We start from the raw sequence: 19498 nt of genomic DNA, 5'->3' as shown, positions 1-19498 counted from the left end.
AATTTTTTCTCTGCTTCTACGCAGCGCTGGGATAAACTTCTTTCTTTCATGAAATCAGGAAACAAAACGGTAAAAAGTTTATCAATAACACGTTGGCCAGCAAGAGAGGAAGCATGTTAAAGTCTATATGAAAACTGGGAGGGCGTTATCAATGCCCTCACACATATTGCCAATAACACATTTAAAAAAACCACTTGTGCGAAATGAGGCTTCAGCTTTATTGAATCGGCTCAGCAGACTAGAAACAGTATTGATGATGTCAGTTTGGAAACTCCAGAGATTTAATAGTGTAAATCTAAAATCGCAAAGTGTAAATATTGATACTACAATATTGAATGAATTATGAAAATCACTTGTAGAATTTATTGCATCTATTCGTGGCATGTTCGACTATAATGAAAATAAATCCATGGAGATTGTGACTGATATAGGCTATGAATGCACCTATAAAAGATCACGAAAACGCAAACTTCATGATGACGAAGAAGCGGACAGGGCCCAGGGAGGACTCACGGTGTTGTACCAGTCCCGTGAACCAACAAGTTTTAGGTGTTGTCTTTCACAGTAACTGAGCCAGTGGGACTCACTTCACCTGTTTTGTCCGGTGTCAAGAAGAGCAAAACACAAAAGTTTAGCGGTCTATTAATCATTGGCAGTTCAAATGTACGGCAAATGATGGTACCCCTTAACCCTTTAATGCATACTGTAGCTGATAAGCCACAGACCTCATTTCTTCGATTTATTCCATATGGAGAAACATTTTCGATCAAATTCGTTATGTAGCTAAGTGTATACACTCCGCTGCAGTTTCTAGTAGTTCTTCATAGCGATCATAGATGGCAGGACGAGCTGAAGCAGTTCGACAGTGAGCTGTGTGGACAAAAACTGGACATACTGCCAAGTGTGTGTTTTGGCGGAAAGTTGAGGTGTGTTTTTGGTGTTTGTGCACTGATTTCTGGGTTTGAAAATTACTTTTTCATTTTGAAAACGTAAGTAGATATGGTGTAAACAGTTAATTCGAGTGTCTTTGCGATAGATTTGAAATGAGGCCTGTTTTGTGTATGTAGCTTATCAGCTACATTTTTCATTTACTGCATTTCAGGCGCTGACGTAAAAATGTCTCGAAAGAGTCAAGAAGAAATGCTTATGGAATGGTTAGAGATTCCACTAAGCAGTGATGACGATCTTGAGTGTTTCTCTGACGATTCCATTCAAGATGAGACATATGTTGCTCCAGAATCTGTTGATTGTGATAGTGACAGTAGTGACGAAGAAAGTCAAGTACCAGTAATTAGGACTGAAGATGTTTCTGGAACAAGACAATCTGATGTTATAATGAAGGAATCGACGTCACAGTTGTCTGATAATGCTCTGAAACTGCCATGCAGCAGCAAAAATGTTACCAAAAACAGCAGGAGTGTGGTTTGGAAAGATAAACAGTTGATTATTCCCGAACTGCAGTCAAAATTTCATGGCAATACTTCGTTACCAGAAGAAGTAATAAACTTAAATACTCCATACCAATTCTTCAAACATATATTTCCATCTAAATTGTTTGATCTAATTGTCGAAGAGTCTCATAGATACAGTGTGCAGTGTAATCCTGATAGACCAATAGATTTATCCTGTGATGACAAAAAAAAATTTATAGGCATCTGTCTCGTAATGTCAATAGTTCATGTACCTAATACGAGGGATTACTGGGGAGAAGTTACTGGTACTCATCTGATCAAGACAACAATGACAGTGAATCAGTATGAGCAAATACGTAAGTTTCTTCACTTCAATGACAACAGTGCAATGATACCCAGGGGTGAAAAAGGTCATGATAGACTCTTCAAGATAAGACCCATAATAGAATTGATGAGATCTCGGTTTCAAACAATACCTGTTGAGGAGTGTGTTTCTGTTGATGAACAGATATGTTCAACAAAGGCTAGAAGTTATTTGAAACAATACATGCCAAACAAGCCTCATAAATATGGATACAAATTATTTGTTATTAGTGGCATATCTGGTTATGCCTACGATTTTGAGATTTTCAGTGGAGATGAAAATGAACCAGAAAAAAGAGTGACTGGGGAGGAAGACTTGGGAGCAAGTGCAAATGTTGTAGTTCGACTCAGTAGGATACTACCAAGAAATATGAACCACAAACTGTACTGTGACAATTATTACCCAAGTCTGCCACTGCTTGTATGGTTACATAAACAAGGAATTTACTCACTTGGGACAGTCAGAAGAAACAGAGTGCCAGACTGCAAGCTCCCTTCAGAAGCTGAGCTGAAGAAAATGGCACGAGGTGCATCAGTAGAGCGCGTCGCAACAGTGGATGGTGTCGACATATCAAATGTAGTGTGGAAAGATAACAAGAGTGTGATGTTGCTTTCTACACTTGCTGGACAGCAGCCTATTCATGAAGCAGGGAGGTATGACAAAAAAACAAAGTCAAGAATAACAATACGTTGTCCACAAATAATTAAGCTCTACAATAAACATATGGGAGATGTTGACCTTCTTGACAGCATAATGGGTCGACATAAAATTCTTGTGAAAAGTCGAAAATGGTATATAAGATTGTTTTACCATCTCCTGGACATGGGAGTAGTCAATTCCTGGCTGTTGTATAGGAGAGTAGCAGAAACCAAAGGGATTAGGAGAACTATGAAACTCTCCGAATTTCGAATGGAAATTGCTCACTGTTTGTGTCGCTCAGGTCAAACTTCAGCAAAACGTGGAAGGCCAAGTAATGAACTCGAAAACCAAATACAAGCTAAGAAGACAAAGGGGCCCACAGCACATGTACCTCCACAAGATGTAAGGCTGGATCAAGTAGGTTACCTGCCTTCGTACTTGCAAGTGAGACAGAGGTGCAAAATGCCAGGATGCAAGGGATTTTCCTGGGTTCAGTGTAATAAATGTGCAGTTGCATTGTGTTTGCACAAACAAAAGAACTGTTTTCAAACTTTTCATGTAAAGTGATTGGGTACAAACCTGTTGGAACTAGATACCTTATTGTTCATATATAAAAGTGTATAAAATATACGATAAATGCTCAATATTTACAACATTAATGTCCTATTTATTATTTTAGGATTTTTCCCTTCCTATACAAAGTATTTAATCATAATCAACAATTAAATTACGAGAGATTTGGTCAAAATTGAGGGAGCAAAATAAGCACATTTATTGTGGCTCGTAAGGTGTTAACTCAAAATGTAGCTGATCAGCTACAAAGCGATTTTCAACAATAGTGCTTTGTTAATTTAATTTAAAAAAATTTTCAATATTTTTTTCGAAATGTAGGCACTATAAACTAAACATGGTAATTTTTACAGCTTGAAATAAAAAAATCATGCATTTAAGGGTTAAGGAAATGGCAGCAAGGGGCAGAAAAGGACACCAGTGTGTATGACTGGGGGCCTCATTCAGTATGTTGAAGAGGCTATTCCAGCAACCACTGAGATAATAGGGTGCAAGCAACTGCAGATTGTGCAAAATGTTGGAATGAATTGTGCCTGTCATTTGGGATCTCGGGCATTCCAGCGACTGGCAGAGAAGCTCGAGAAGATCCACCTTGCACGTGGAGTTTCAACGCAGCTCACAATTTGCAGTACTGTCTCCAGAACAAATCTTGTCCCTTTGATTCTGAGTCGAGTGGAAGGATTGAACCAGAGACTTTGAATGTTCTGAGGCAAGCTAGGCAACTTCCTGGACTTGCGCTACATGGTTGAAAACTGTAGGGTTCCCTAACTAGCTCGAGTGTACACTATACATCAGAGGCTGCTACTCAGGTAGCCAACTGTGTGTGGGGTGCACACAAAGGTTTTTTAGATTAAGTGACACTCCATCCAAACCAGATAATGATAGCTGTACGAAACCCAGAAGTATCAGTGTAAGATCGAAAGAAATGCTTCTCACAAGTTAAAGCATTAAAATTCTAATGATAAACTGCCGAAGCATTCATAATAAAGTGCCAGAGTTTGAAGTGCTCATGAAATGCAGTGAAACTCACACAATATTAGGTATTACTCTTGCAAACAAAGTTGACACTCGGCGCGGTGGCTGACGGGAGCTACTGTAAATGGGAAATGCCTTTACGGTCGCTCCCATCAGCTACTGTGGCGAGTGTCAACTTTGTTTGCACGTGTAATACAGAAATCTGGTTGAAACCCGAAATTAATAGCAGTAAGATTTTCGGGAAAAATTTAACTGTATATAAAAAAAATTTGGAAATGGAGGTGGTGTATTTGTCGCAGTAGACATGAGACTAAAATCCACTGAAGTAGAAACTGAAGCTTGATGTGGGATTGTTTGGGGCACAACTAAGTATCAGGGGTGGGCATAAAATGATAATTGAGTCCTTCTGTCACCCACAAGACTTACCTCCTGATGTAACCAAAAACTTAAGAGAAAACATCACATCACTTGTACATAAGTTCCCCAATCATGTTGTTGTTGTGGTCTTCAGTCCTGAGACTGGTTTGATGCAGCTCTCCATGCTACTCTATCCTGTACAAGCCTCTTCATCTCCCAGTACTTATCGCAACCTACATCCTTCTGAATCTGCTTAGTGTATTCATCTCTTGGTCTCCCTCTACGATTTTTACCCTCTGCCCTCCAATACTAAATTGGTGATCCCTTGATGCCTCAGAACATGTCCTACCAACCGATCCCTTCTTCTAGTCAAGTTGTGCCACAAACTTCTCTTCTCCCCAATCCTATTCAATACTTCCTCATTAGTTATGTGATCTACCCATCTAATCTTCAGCATTCTTCTGTAGCACCACATTTCAAAAGCTTCTATTCTCTTCTCGTCCAAACTATTTATTGTCCATGTTTCACTTCCATACATGGCTACACTCCATACAAATACTTTCAGAAATGACTTCCTGACACTTAAATCTATACTTGATGTTAACAAATTTCTCTTCTTCAGAAACGCTTTCCTTGCCATTGCCAGTCTACATTTTATATCCTCTCGACCATCATCAGTTATTTTGCTCCCCAAATAGCAAAACTCCTTTACTACTTTAATTGTCTCATTTCCCAATCATACGGTAATCAATCAGGGGAGACTTCAATCATTGAACAATTAACTGGGGAAGTTACAGTTTTGTTAGTGGTGAGCATGATAAGACCTGTGGAACTTTACTAGATGCCTTCTCTGCATACTTCCTAGAATAGGCAGTTAAGAACCCCATTCATGATGGAGATATACTGGATCTAATAGCAACAAATAGACTTGACCTATTTGAGGGTGTCCACATTGAAACTGGTATCAGTGACCACGATGCAGCTGTGGTAATAATAAATATACGATCAGCAAACTAGATAAAAAATCAGTAGTGTCATATCTTAATGAGGAACTTGAAACTTTCAGCAAAGGACAGAAGCATGTAGAGGAACTATGGATCGAGTTTAAAAGAATAGTTGACCATGCACTGAATAGACATGTACCCAGCAGAACAGTTCACAATGGGATGGAACCTCCATGGTATACAGTCACTATAAAGAAACTTATTAAGATACAGAGATTACTGCATAATAGGGCTGTAGGTAAAGAGATGCTGAATGAAAAGAATTTGGCTGTCAAGACTGCAGTGATTGATGTCTTCAGTGACTACTGTAGCAGAGTATTGTCAAATGATCTTGCACAGAACCAAAAGAAATTATGGTCGTATGTAAAAGCTGTTGGTGCCACCAAAGTTAGTGTCCAGTCCCTAGCGAATCAGACAAACTGAAACTGAGGGTAAAAGGGCACAAGTTGAAATACTTAACTCCATTTTAAAATATTCCTTTACAGAGGAGAATTGCCCTAATTTAATTAGTCTCAGTGGTGTTGAGAAACAGCTGAAATTATTAAAACTGAAAAAAGCTCCAGGCCCTGATGGAATCCCTGTCAGATTCTATACTGAATTTGCAGCTGACTTAACCCCTCTCCTAACTATAATCTATCACTGATCTCTCTAACAAAAAACCATGCTCATTTCTTGGAAAAAGGCACATCACACCCTTCTACAAGGAGGATGGTAGAAATGATCCACATTAGTTGTAGAATCTTAGAAAATACTCTGAGCTCAAATGTGATGAGATATCTTAAACAGCCTCAATGCCAATCAGCATGGATTTCAAAAACATCAATCATGTGAAACCCAACTTGCTCTTTCCTCACATGACTTACTGAAAGCTTTGGATCAAGGCATACAGGTAGAAACAGTGTTTCTTGATTTCCTAAAAGCATTTGACTCAGTACCACAACTAAGCTTATTGTCAAATGTATGATCTTAAGGCGTATGAAGTGAAATTTGTGACTGGATCTAGGATTTTTTGGTAGAGAGGACACAGCATGTTACCTTAGATGGAGAGTCACCATCAGATGTAGAAGTAACTTTGGATGTGCTCCAAAAAGTGTGTTGGGACCCTTGCTGTTCATATTGTATATTAACGACAATGTAGACAATATTAACAGTAAAATCATGCTTTTGATGGTGATGTAGTAATGAAGTACTATCTGAAAGAAGCTGCATAAATATTCAGTCAGATCTTGATAAAATTTCATTGCTCTAAATGCTCAGAAATGTAAGATTTTGCACTTCACAAAAAAGTAGTGTTCTATGACTATAATATTAGCGACTCAGTGTTGGAATCGGTCAACTCATACAAATAAATGAGTGTAACACTTTGTAGGGATATGAAATAGAATCGTCACAAAGGTTCAATCATGGGTAAAGCAGGTGGTAGACTTCGGTTTATTGGTAGAATACTGGGGAAGTGCAATAAGTCTACAAAGAAGATTGCTTACAAATGACTCATGTGCTTGGTTCTAGAATATTGCTCACCTTTGTGGGACACATGCCAGGCAAGACTATTGTTCGCATAATGTAAGAAGGCGGCCCAATTTTCAGACGTTCTGCACATCCCCCACCCACTACCCACTGGTGGCCAATAATATTCATTCTTTTTCCGAGCAGCCAGCAGAAAGTTACAGCTAGAGAGCGAGAATTTCGCTCCTACATGCTGCACTGTTGCCGCACTTAGTAACAACCGAATTATTCATTCATCTGTCAAATTTTTTTGTTTCCTGTTTTTCTTTTTCTTGCAGCAGTATAGCTATGAATGTATATCTTGAAAAGCACACACAAAAAGGTCAGGTGATGGCAATAAACATGAAGTGTTTCACAAGCAGGCAAGGCGGATTATTTACCGCATTTATAACTTTTTGAAATGTGAAATTAAAAGCAGGTCTCCTTATGTCGACATTGGAAAACACAAGAACAAACTCCAGAATCACGTGATGCCGGCAAGAGAACTGTAAAGAGAATTGTAAAAAAAGTGTCAGAGCTGTAGGAACCGTAGAAGCAGTTGGTTTCGTGTCACCTGGAAAGCATTGAAATTGCAAGGAACCTGTGACACAAATGGATAGTTTTAACAACAATGTTTTTAAGTCTTCCATGTGAATGATGACTGCCCAACATAATAAAAATGAGTTACAGTTATGCTGGCTTCAATGGTAAGTGCTTCGTGAAGGTAAAATTTTTTAAAAGACATTGGTTCCAGATATGTTAAGAAGAGAGCTTTTAGTTCAAAGAAGTGACCTAGGTGCAGCATGAACTATACCCAATATACAGATTCACGATACAAGAGAAGGAGGTAGTTCAACAGCATTTTACCTTCATGAAACATGGGTCAATTTAGAAGCATTTCAAGAAGATCTGCTAAAAAATGATTCATGGTAATGGCGGTTTTAAAGTTCTCATAGGGATAGGCTTTCGGATAATTATTCTGCATGCTGACTCTTCTTCTGGCTTTATTTCTGAGAATAAACTTAAATTTATGTGCAAGAAAAACTGCAGTGATTAGCATTCGACAATGAACACTGTCAGTTTTGTGATGTGATTCACAATTCTTGTCATACCTTGCTTCAAAGTCAGTCATTGCCAGTTATAATTCAACTGTTATAGAGAAAACATAGAGTACAAACAGCAGAAAAGCAGATATTTTTGCCCGGCTTAAAAATAAAAATATTAAGCACCATATAAACCGGACTCGTGTCAATTTCCTACAGCTCGTTAATTTATACTGTACAAGTCACATGACAGGACGTACAAACTTGACTTTCTCACACCTGAATGGAATCACACAGTTTTGCATTTACTCACGTGTCACTGTCATGGAATTAATTTGGGCAAAGTGTTTTAAGGCTATGTGGGAGAAAAAACAAAACATTCAAAACAACATACAGTGAATCGCTTGTACATGAGGCAACAGATAACATCCCACGTGTAGCACGGGCACAGTCTGTGTGGCATGCTGAAAAGCTTCAGAAAGCATTTGACAGGGAAGTGATGATGGATATAAGCCTTGAACCTATCACCATAAATTTAAAGTCAGACTGTTTGGAAACAGACTCAAATAGAAGTGAGGATGGTATTGATTAGCACTTTGTATCCTTGAAATTATGCAGACTATAATGTTCAACATATTGCTCAAGGAGAAGTTAAGCTTCTCCCACCATGTTGTAAACCTCTGTCATTTTCATGGCACGAATTGGATAAGCCCTAAAATGATAGTAACTGTTACTTGTCGAGATATTGCTGATTTTCGATGTTATGGGTCAGATTCCCTGGAGTTATTCGCAGATGATGGTTAATTGTTTGCTTGTTCAATGTATTATAAATGCGGTCTCTCACTGTAATATCAAACATATTAGTTCACACTCATAATGGCTGTTAACAACGAAAAATATGACAACTTATTGACCATTTTTACGATAGTCTTGTACATTAGTCTTTTCTACCACTAATTCTTTTGTACACGCAGTTATTACACTTAACTATCATCTCAAACACACACACACAGTACACATTTTTAAAAATTCTATTGAGCAGAAGCAGTAGTCAAGAAAATATAATGATTTCGATTTGTACTTGAAGTTAATTTTGTTGTTTAGGTGGAGTTCAAATTGCAATAAATGGTAATTATTGCAAGCAGTTTCAAGGTGGTTTTGAGAAGAATTGTACTTCAAGTCTTCACAAAGAAGCTGTTTCACCTGTTCTCACCTCCTGACATCACACGGAGTAAATCTGTGGAGCAGCGAACGTGAATTAATAATTCTCTCATGACGACTGATCGAAATTGGTTTTAATATTTATCATTCCCCTCATAGATTTGAACGTATAATACAATGTACCGTAGGCAAACGTGCCTGACTGTGATCTGCAGTAATGCAGTTCAGCAACGTTGACTTTGTTTGTCTGCTCTCTGCTGCCATGCATGCGTAGTTCTCTCCCCTCCCCCCAAAGCTTTCTTTCCACTCCGCCTCTATGCGCAGAAGAACTGTCCTCGGTGACGGGCTTTAACAGGGGATATTGAACATATACAGAAAAGCACAACACGAATGGTCAGAGGTTTGTTTACTCCATGGGAGAGTGCCACAGAGATACATATTACAATCTCCTATCTATCGCTCACAATGATAAGATTACAACCACAGATGCATTCAAACTATCATCCTTCCTGTGCTCCATATGTGAACGGAACAGGAAGAAACCCTGATAACTGGTATAATGAAATGTACCCTTTGCCATGCACCTCACAGCGGTTTGCAGAGTACAAATGTATTTGTAGATATGCTTTTGGCCACAGCCTTCATCGGAAAAAGAAACACACACCATTCATTCACACAAGCGAGCACACTGCACGCACACATAAATGGCAGCTCGGGCGACAATTTTTCAATTTTAAATATTTTATGGTGGAAATAACTTCTCCTGGCACAGTGAGGGCCATATTGAAATTACTGAAGTTAGTTGTAATGATTGATCTGGGCTTTTCCCTGTCAGCATTTACTATACATGACAACCACATTTTTTCAATATAACGCTTGCTCATCTTCTCCTCCTTCACTATAATCCATACTGTCTTTATTTTGTTACCTGATGTGGCTATCTTTATCTCATAATGCATTTACATTAATGTATGTATTACTATCCAAAATTTTGCAGTATGTCTTTTAATGAGCCATAACATCAACATCAGAGCTCTTTCTGACTGGCAGATAGTGCCCCTTTCAGTCTTACAAGTTATCTTTATTTCTTGAGTAATCCATGGCTTTTTTTTGTACACTTTGGGCTAATCTGGATTACTTTTGTGGGAAAACAGATGTCAAATAAAGCAAGGAATTTATGAACACTTTCTCTGCCATGTGCATAGTGATGATGTTTCTGTGCCTGACCAGGCCAGACAGATGGCATTAGGCTCAACTGTGTGGCAGCTCGTAGTCACATGACATGATGTGCAGTGGCAGGCTGTGTATTGTACTTTTCATTCATGTTGTGATCAGTGCATCTATCACTCCAGTTCAGTTCATACCTTTGAGATATTTCAGAACATAATCAATTTTTGGCTTACTAATTACTCTCCTGAACTGTTTAGTATCCTGATCAGTTTTGACATAAGGAACTGTATGTCATGGTATAAGAGGCCTTGATCTATTGGTTTTGTAATATAATTTTGTCTCTTGAAGTTTTCCATAAAGATATTATCAATGCTGAGAAGTTCACAGTAGGAATAAAGTGATGTTACCAATTACAATACATTTGTACAGAAAGAATTTGCGACAACATTTTTAAGAACCACTATTTGTTTTTACTGTTAAATAGACAACTACAGTTTCATAGTGATTTGAGAAAAAATTAAAATAACTTTCATTTTAGTTATACACTCACTACTGTTTTCAGTTGTTGAAGCTCTTCACATTAGTCTATCATGTGCAAGCTTCTTGATCTCTGCATAACTCTTGCCTCCTACATCCTGGTGAACCTGTTCTATATTCAAGCCTTAGCCTTGCTCTCTCTACAATCCCCCCCCCCCCCCTCCCTTCTCCATTACCACACGGACAATTTGCTCGGGAATGTCATATCAACTGATCCCTTCTTTTCGTAAAATTGCGCCACAAATTTTTCCCCCCCAATTTGATTCAGTACCCGTCTAGTCTTCAGCATTTTTCTGTAGCACTACTTTTCAAAAGTTTCTCCTGCCCTCTTTTCTGAGCTGTTTACTGTCCACACTGAGTTCTGTAAAGGATACGCTCCAAATAAATATTTCCAGAAGAGACATTATAACATTTAAATTTATATTAAATGTTAACAATTTTTTGTTTTTCAGAAATACTGTTCTTGCTACTACTAGTGTACATTTTATATTCTCGTTTGGCCATCACCAGTAATTTTGCTTCTCAAATAGCAAAACTCATTTTTTACTTTTCGTGTCCTATTTCTTCATCAAATTCCCTAGGTATCACCTGATTTAATTTGATGATATTCCATTACCTTTGTTGAAGTTCACCTTGTACTCTCTTTTCAAGCCAGTATCCATTTGGTTCAACTGCTCTTGCAAGTCTTATGCTGACACTATTTTTTATCCCTGAACTTAATCTCTCCTTAGTCTCAATAAACAAATAGAATAACATACAATATCCAACCCTGTCTTGCTTCTTTCTACATCTACATCCATACTCAGTAAGTCCCCAAATGGTGTGGGGCGGAGGGTACCTTGTACTACTAATCATTTCATTTCCTGTTCTACTCACAAATAGCGACAGGGACAAACACCTGCCTATATGCCTCCATACGAGCCCTAATTTCTCTTATCTTTATGGCCCTTGCACGAAATGTATGTTGGTGGCAAAAGAATTGTTCTTCAGTCAGCTTAAAATGCCAGTTCTCTACATTTTCTCAATACTGTTCGTTGAAAAGAACACTGTCTTCTCTCCAGGGATTCCCAACGGAGTTCACGAAGCAACTCTGTAATACTCACATGTTGATCGAAACAACTGGTAACAAATTTAGCTGTCTGCCACTGAATTGTTTATGTGTCTTCCTTTAATCTGACCTGGTCTTGATCCCAAACACTCTAGCAGCATTCAAGAATGGCTCACACCAATCTTCTACATGGAGTCTCCTTTACAGATGAACCACACTTCTCTAAAATTCTCTCAGTAAACAGAAGCTGACAATTTGCCATCCCCACTACTGTTCTCATGTACTTGCTCCATTTCATATTGCTTTGCAATGTTATGCCTACCTATTTAATTGATGTGATTGTGTCAAGCACTACACAACTGATGCTGCTTTCAAACATTACATTATTGTTTTTCCTACTCATCTGCATTACAGTAGAACCCCTGTAATCCGTCACCTTCGGGACCGGGACCATGGTCGGAACGAAAAAAAGGTCGAATTATCCGAAAAATCTAATATTTATAGCAAAAAATACAAAAAGACTTAATACAACCAATTAAACAATTTAAGAACTAAGTGACGTCTACAGTAATATAAAAAGATATTTTTTTACACAGTGTTAAACAATATATTATTTTACACAGTGTTAAACAATATATTAGCTAAAAAACGTCGACACACACTATAATATGTATTGCTTTTAAAAGGGAAAACGACAAACAAATTACAGTACTGTACTTAATAACGTATAAATGATATATACTGTAAACTAAAACATGTTTATAGCACTGTATGCAAAAAAGAAATTTTCTACAAAGAAATAAACTACCTTATGTATAAACTAAGAAATGATTATACTGTATGCATTGTTTTTACAGTAAAAACGAAAACAAATTACTTGGAAAAATGTCAGTGATACATTTTTGTTTAGCAGATGTTATTCTAGATTTAGCTGCAGTGTCCCTCCATTTTTTTATCCACAAAACGTCCATTGGAGTTGAAGTTGAATTCTGCTTGATGTATTCAAGGGCGATGTCAAAAGCGTTTTTTGAATCTTAGTGTGTAATCCGGGTGGGGGGTTCGTCTTCGCCGTCCGAGTCCTCATTCACAGTTTCCTGGCTAACAGCGTCAACAATCTGGTCGTCATTGAGCTCTTCAAAAGCGTCACAGTCTTTGTCACATTCTTTGATCCACTCTTCAACTTCATTGACAGGGACGTTCGGCTCCAGAGTTTGTAGATCTTCAACGATTTCCAGTGCGTCGTCATTTTGCTCATCTTCGGTATGCTCATTTTCAGTCATAACTTGTGAGCAAAGCTTACACCACGATTTCTGTACAGTGTCAGGTTTCAGTTCATCCCATGCTGCAGCGATTGTGTAGATAGCATCTTTGATGTTCAGGGATTTCATTGCCTCAAATAAGTTATGACCGCCTTCAGATTTTTCCAAGATTGAGCTGATATACTTTCTGCGATATCGCCTTTTTAACCATTCGATAACGCCCTGATCCATTGGTTGGATGAGTGAGGTCACATTAGGAGGCAGAAAGAGAGCTTTTATGTCCCCTTTCACCAAATCTTCCTCCGATGGATGTGAAGGTGCGTTATCCAACAGCAGTAGATGCCAATGACGAACAAGGGGAGCTTGTGGGCACCATCTGCATTGCTACAAGGAATGACTGTTATTCTATCTTTTACAAGTTTAGTTCTTACCACGGAGTCATTTGAAGCTGTGAGCGTTTTTGTTGGCAACTTCTTAAAGTTCAGCCCTCTCTCGTCGATGTTATACACTTGGCAGGGTAACAGTTCATTTTCTTCTACAATTTCTTGAAGCGTAACAGAAAACTCCTTAGCAACTGCGGCATAGGCAGATAGTTTTTCACCGGAAATAAAAACAAATCGGACACCATGACGAGTTTTCCAACGATCAATCTAGCCTTCACTGGCAGCAAATTTACTTTCGGCTTCCAGTTTTTTGTGCAAAACTATCGCTTTTGCTTTGAGAATTGGCCTGGATATTGGAGTTCCTTTCCTTCTTTCTTGACAAAACCACATCCACAATGTGTTATCAAGCAGTTCAAGTTTAGGCTTTTCTAATGTTTTGCGATTTTTCAGAGTGGTTTCACCATCAATCGTAACTGTATAGGATTCAATGTCTTTCCGATTCTTCCTCCAATCCTTAATTGTCGTAACACCTACATTCAGTTCCGTTTCAATTTTTTGGAGCGTTTCTCCTTCGTCCAGTCTTTGTAGCACTGTTAATTTTTCATTTACTGAAAGAGTTGTGTGTTTACGTTTGAATCCAGACATGTTGAAAAACAGACAACTGTACACACAATGAATCTACAGTAATAAGTACTGTAGAGAACACGGAATAAAGCAAACAACGACATTTTTTAATCCCAACAAAGGATAAAACTCTACAATAACGTACAGTATAACAACATTCACAGCGATAGACACCGCAACAATGGCCCAACAGGCGTCCAGTCAGTGACAAGTCGGCACAGGCTTGCGAGCCTGAGAATGGTCGGACTAACCGGAGTGATGGACCATCCAAGGTCGGATTAGAGGGGTTCTACTGTAGCTTACATTTTCTTCATTTAGTGCAAGTTGTCATTCATCACACCAGCTAGAAATTGTGTGCAAGTCATCTAGTATCCTCCTACTATCATTCAATGGCAACACCTTCCCTATACTGCAGTATAATCAGTAAATAGCTGCAGATTGTTGCTCACCCTGTCAGTCAGATCATTTATGTATACAAAGAATAATAGTGGACCTATCACACTTCCCTGGAGCACTCCTGGTGATACCCTCATCTCTAATGAGCACTTGCCATCTAGGGCAACTTATGAACTGATTGAACCACTCACAAATCTGGTAACCTATTCTATATGCTCATACCTTTGTGAGTAATCAGCAGTGGGCACCATGTCAAACGTATTCTGGAAATCTAGGAATACGGACTCTTCCTTTTGCTCTTCATCCATGGTTTGCAGCATATCATGTGAGAAAAGGGCAAGCTGAGTTTCCCAAGAGCAATGCTTTCTTAAGGGAACAACACCGTGGTTTCATCATATTTTGATAGATTGAGGTTTTATTTAAGTACTCTGAAAAGGATTTTGTTGAATTTTTTTTCCCCCGAGCGTTTTCCTACCATGTGTGTTTATGTGCCGCACCCACTTTTCTGCATATATGTTAGATCTTTATATCCCCTACATTGCATGATGGGGATTTTTTTTTTTTTAAAACTCTCGAGTGTGTTGGCTATCCTTGGAATGCAATGGTCGGTATTCTTTTGTTTCTGCTGTTTGTAAACAACACGCTTTCAAACACGCGGTGAGTTTTGTTCAAGTGTGATTGCAAGTAGTTGTTACACTTACGTTTGCAGTGCTTGTTTACTTGTGTTTTGTTGTGTCTATTGAAGATGACAAAACGTAAAGGTATTTTCAAGAAATGACAATTTAGAGGAAACACGTTTAGAAAGTGTTCTGTACAAGAGGTTAAGTCGCCTGGCAACGATGTTTCTAATTGTAATTCTTCAACAAGTGAATCATCAAAGAAGCTCTAACCATTTCAAGAGAGTTACAACGAATTTACTATAAGTGATAAGGGGTGCAGTAACATTATTATATTAATTTGAGAATATTATCAGATGTAATTTCTATATTCGTTCAATGTAGATAGTGTGGTGAGTCACAGAGTGTGAAAATTTGTCAGAGTGCCAGTGGGAGAAAAGGCCTAGCAAATTGCTTTGGATTTAATTTGCACTAAATGCTCAAGCTGTGATTTTATTTATGAGTTCTTCAAAACCAGATGCAAGTGGCCCTTATGAAATCAATACTAGATTAGTGTATGCCTTACAATCCATTGGCAAGGGCATGGCTGCGGGGAGAACATTTTGTTCAGTGATGAACTTACATCAACCACCAGATAAATTTGAAAAACTGACTTCAATATTAGAGAAAGCTGTATGTGAGGTCAGTGAGGAAAGCATGAAACTGGCTGCTAGAGAAGCAGTGGAAGAAAATGATGGGTGCTCGAATATTGCAGTTGCACTTGATGGAAGTTGGCAGAAAAGAGGACATACTTCTCTGAATGGAGAAGTAACTGCCACGAGTGTAGACACCAGTAAAGTGTTAGCTGTGGAGATAATGTCTAAATATTGCAAACGTTGTAAAATCAATGAACATAAAGAACACAACTGTGTGACTAAGTTTAGAGGAACAAGTGGTGGTATGGAAGTTCATGGAATACAACAAATATTTCATCACTCCATAGAAACAAGAGGCATACGGTACCCCATATATTTGGGCGATGGTGACAGTATGGCATACAACAATGTGGTGAACTCTAAGCCATATGGATATGCCGTTACATAGAATGCATAGGCCATGTTCAAACCGTTTGGGAACAAGGCTGAGAAAACTAACTGTTGATATGAGAGGAAAAAAATTAGAAGATGGAAAATTGTTGACCGGACAGGGTCGGTTAACTAAAACTGAAAACTTGCAGGTATACTATAGGCAGGCAATTAGGAGAAATAAAGAAAATCTGGAGGCAATAAAGAGAGATGTTTGGGCCATATTCTTCCATAAGTCCTCTACTGATGATAAGCCACATCATGGATTGTGTCCATCAGCAGAAACTTCGTAGTGCAAATACAATACGGCTCAGGCAACTGGAGAATCTTATTGTCACCAGTATTCTCTTCCTGCTGCTGTTATTGCAGCAATTAAACCTATTTTCAGAGACTTGGCTTATCCTGACCTTCTAAGGAAATGTCTGCATGGGCAGACACACATCCCAAATGAACATTTCAACAGCATAATTTGAAACCGCCTTCCTAAAACTGTATTTTTAGGCATGCATACAACGAAACTAGGAGTTCATGATACTGTTATTACATATGCAGACAGGTCTGCATATAATATGGCCAAGAAAGCAAGACAAACATCCAGGATGGTGAAAAAGAAGCTGGAAGGCCTGCTAGAGGTCAAAGAAGGGATATCATATGCAGCAGGACAGTTTTAATTAACTGTAAGTAACAAATTTCAAAAGTTCTTTCTTTAAAGTCAATTTCCCACAAACTAAAGTTTTCAGTACATATGCTCCATTATATAAGAAACTATCATAGATAAATGAATGAAATTTTCAGAGACACTGCATTACATACCTCTGGTACTACATTCATTAATATTCCCCCATTACGAAGTACACAAAAAATATTTTCTGCAGAAAAAACTTTATAATTTTGTTAATAAATTTAAAAAAGTATTTCATAAAAACTAAAAAATGGATAAAGATTTTAGTACAGTTGACTATTAGCATCATGTAACATACAGTAAAAATATTAAGGTCCTGCATCAAGTAGTTTTTTTTCAGAAATGAGTCAAATACGTGCCTAAATTAACATGGGTTAGATAGGCAGGGTATGGTCCCCTTAACTACTGCTTTCCTTTCATGTCCTTTGATTCTTAAAACTGCATTCTGCTTCCTGTGCAACTTGTGAATAAACGTTTGCTCATTTTATATTAGCCCTGCCACCTTCAGATTTCAGAGTGTTTATTCTAGTCAATATTGACAAAAGCATTCTCTAAAGATACAAATGCTATTAACACAAGATTGTATTTCTTCAACCTATCCTCTAAGATGATACATAGTGCCAGTACTGCCTTGTGTGTTCCTACATTACTCTGGAACCTAAGTTGACACTAGTTTCCACCTTTTTTTGCAAATTATTAAAATGACAGTTTAGAAATATTTGTATCTGTCAGCACCTGCCTCCTTTGGAAGAGGAATTATTACATTGCTCTCTAAGTGTGTGAATTTAACCTGCCTCATAACTTACACACCACATGGCTCTCCCGAGCATCTCAGTACTTCTGAGGCAGAGTCACCTACTCCAGGGGTTTCAGTGCTTTGTCAATTATTATCACAATATCATATCTCTCATCTAATACCTTTTCCCTTTCTACAATACTATCTTTGTTTCCCTCGTATCTCTTTGTATATATTCCTTCTACTCATCAGCTTTCCATTCTTGCTTAGTACCAGCTTGTCATCTGTGCTTTTGACATTCATGCATCAGCTTGTCTTTTATTCAAAGATCTCTCTGATTTTCTTATAGCTGGCCTCTCTCTTTCTCTTAATACTGGATGCTTCAACAGCTTTGCATTTCTCCTCCAACCAATCCTGCCAAATTGCAGTTCCTGTCACTCTCAGTAGTAGATGTATATAGTCCCTCTTGCCTACTTTTATTTGCTGCATTTTTATATTTTCCCCTTTTGGCAAGTACATTCAATGTCTTGTATGTTAACAAGGGTTTTGACTGGGCCTTGCATTTTACTTATTTGATTGAGCCTCTGCTTCACCTCTCGAAGCTACCCTTTAGTCCTCCACTGTGTTCTTATCCTATTTCAGTCAATCATTGCCAAATTCTCCCTTTGAAATTTTCAGCAATCTCCAGTTCTTTCAACTTATCCAGGTCTCATCTCCTTAATTTCCTATCTTTATGTAATTTCTTCAGTTTTAATCTGCAGCTCACAACCAATAACTTATTGTCAGAGTCCACATCTACCCCTGGAAATATATTTAAAACTAGGTTTCAAAGTCTCTGTCTCTCTCATGATTCATGTGTCTGCAATGATTAAATTATGGTCTGTGCCAAAGTTTAGCACGTGCTCTTCCTTTTCCTACTATCAAATTCCAAGCTACAATTGCAACTAAATTTTTATCATTCTCAATTATCCAAATTTCTTTTACATGTTGTCTTTTTGTTTTTGAGGCTTCTATTCTGTAATTCAGATTTACAAGTAATATGGAAGTTTGTTAAAAAGTTGACATAACTCCCACATCACTTGTATTTTCGTTTACCTCATTATACCTTCTCTCAGTCTCATCATCATAAGAAGACCCAGTAGAATTATAAAACTGTACTATTGTGGTAGGTGTTGATTTTATATCTACTGTGGGTACGATAACATATTCACTATGCTGCTCATAATGGCTACCTAATTTCCTACTTTCTTATTCATTGTGAGAGACCTATGAAATTCTGTCACACCTTCTTCCTTATACTGGTGCATTCAAAATTTATGAATGTCGATTTTCTTATATTTATGACAAATTTCTCATGAACATGGCAAATTCTTCTTTCTCCATTTCTGGATCTCAGAAGTGAGATGTAATCTAAATTGTCTAACACTTAACATATCTATACTGGTATTCACAAGATTTTTAAAGAGCACATTATGACAACTGAGTCCGACAATTCTAATTTTCAATTTTAATTTTATTTCTCAGTCATTCACTCTTCTAAAGCAATAAACATAGCTGGCTGGCATTTCACACAGGCTAAAATACAAATGGATGAAAACAAAATTTTTGGAGATCATCAAAAATTTTCAGCTAACAGCTTTTGTACTAATGCAATATGCTGTTTATGCTGTCTAGTTTCTTTATCAAACTGAATGTTTGTTTCAAACCTAAGCTCTCTTAAAACTTGGTTTCTTTCCTCCCCTAATAAAAATGATACTCTGATCCAGTAACCACTGTGCTGTGAATTATGATGGTTTTGTGATCACACTTCGTGGTAAACCATTTGTCACGTTTGTGTCTGTGAAAATCACACACCCACACCCACTAAATGCCAGTACCAGTACCTCTCTGTTATTTTCCAAACTTTTGTACAGGAGAGCTTCTGTGAAGTTTGGACAGCAGGAGGGACATGACGGTAGAAGTGAAGTCTTGT

At 37.9% G+C, this 19498-nt stretch overlaps 1 protein-coding gene across 1 annotated transcript; it reads left to right on the top strand.

Moving 5' to 3' along the window:
* Positions 1-865: 865 nt before the first annotated feature.
* LOC126475200 (piggyBac transposable element-derived protein 2-like) lies at positions 866-10581 on the top strand. The gene is made up of 4 exons (XM_050102893.1): positions 866-989; positions 1103-2973; positions 3095-3116; positions 10529-10581. Exons 2-4 carry the CDS (start codon positions 1117-1119, stop codon positions 10579-10581), a joined length of 1932 nt encoding a protein of 643 aa, XP_049958850.1. The 5' UTR covers positions 866-989; positions 1103-1116.
* Positions 10582-19498: the final 8917 nt, after the last annotated feature.

Source organism: Schistocerca serialis, chromosome 1 (assembly GCF_023864345.2).
Source record: "Schistocerca serialis cubense isolate TAMUIC-IGC-003099 chromosome 1, iqSchSeri2.2, whole genome shotgun sequence".
Lineage (NCBI taxonomy): Eukaryota > Metazoa > Arthropoda > Insecta > Orthoptera > Acrididae > Schistocerca > Schistocerca serialis.
The sequence above is the reverse complement of the archived record's forward strand: the minus strand, read 5'-3'. Positions and strand labels throughout refer to the sequence as shown.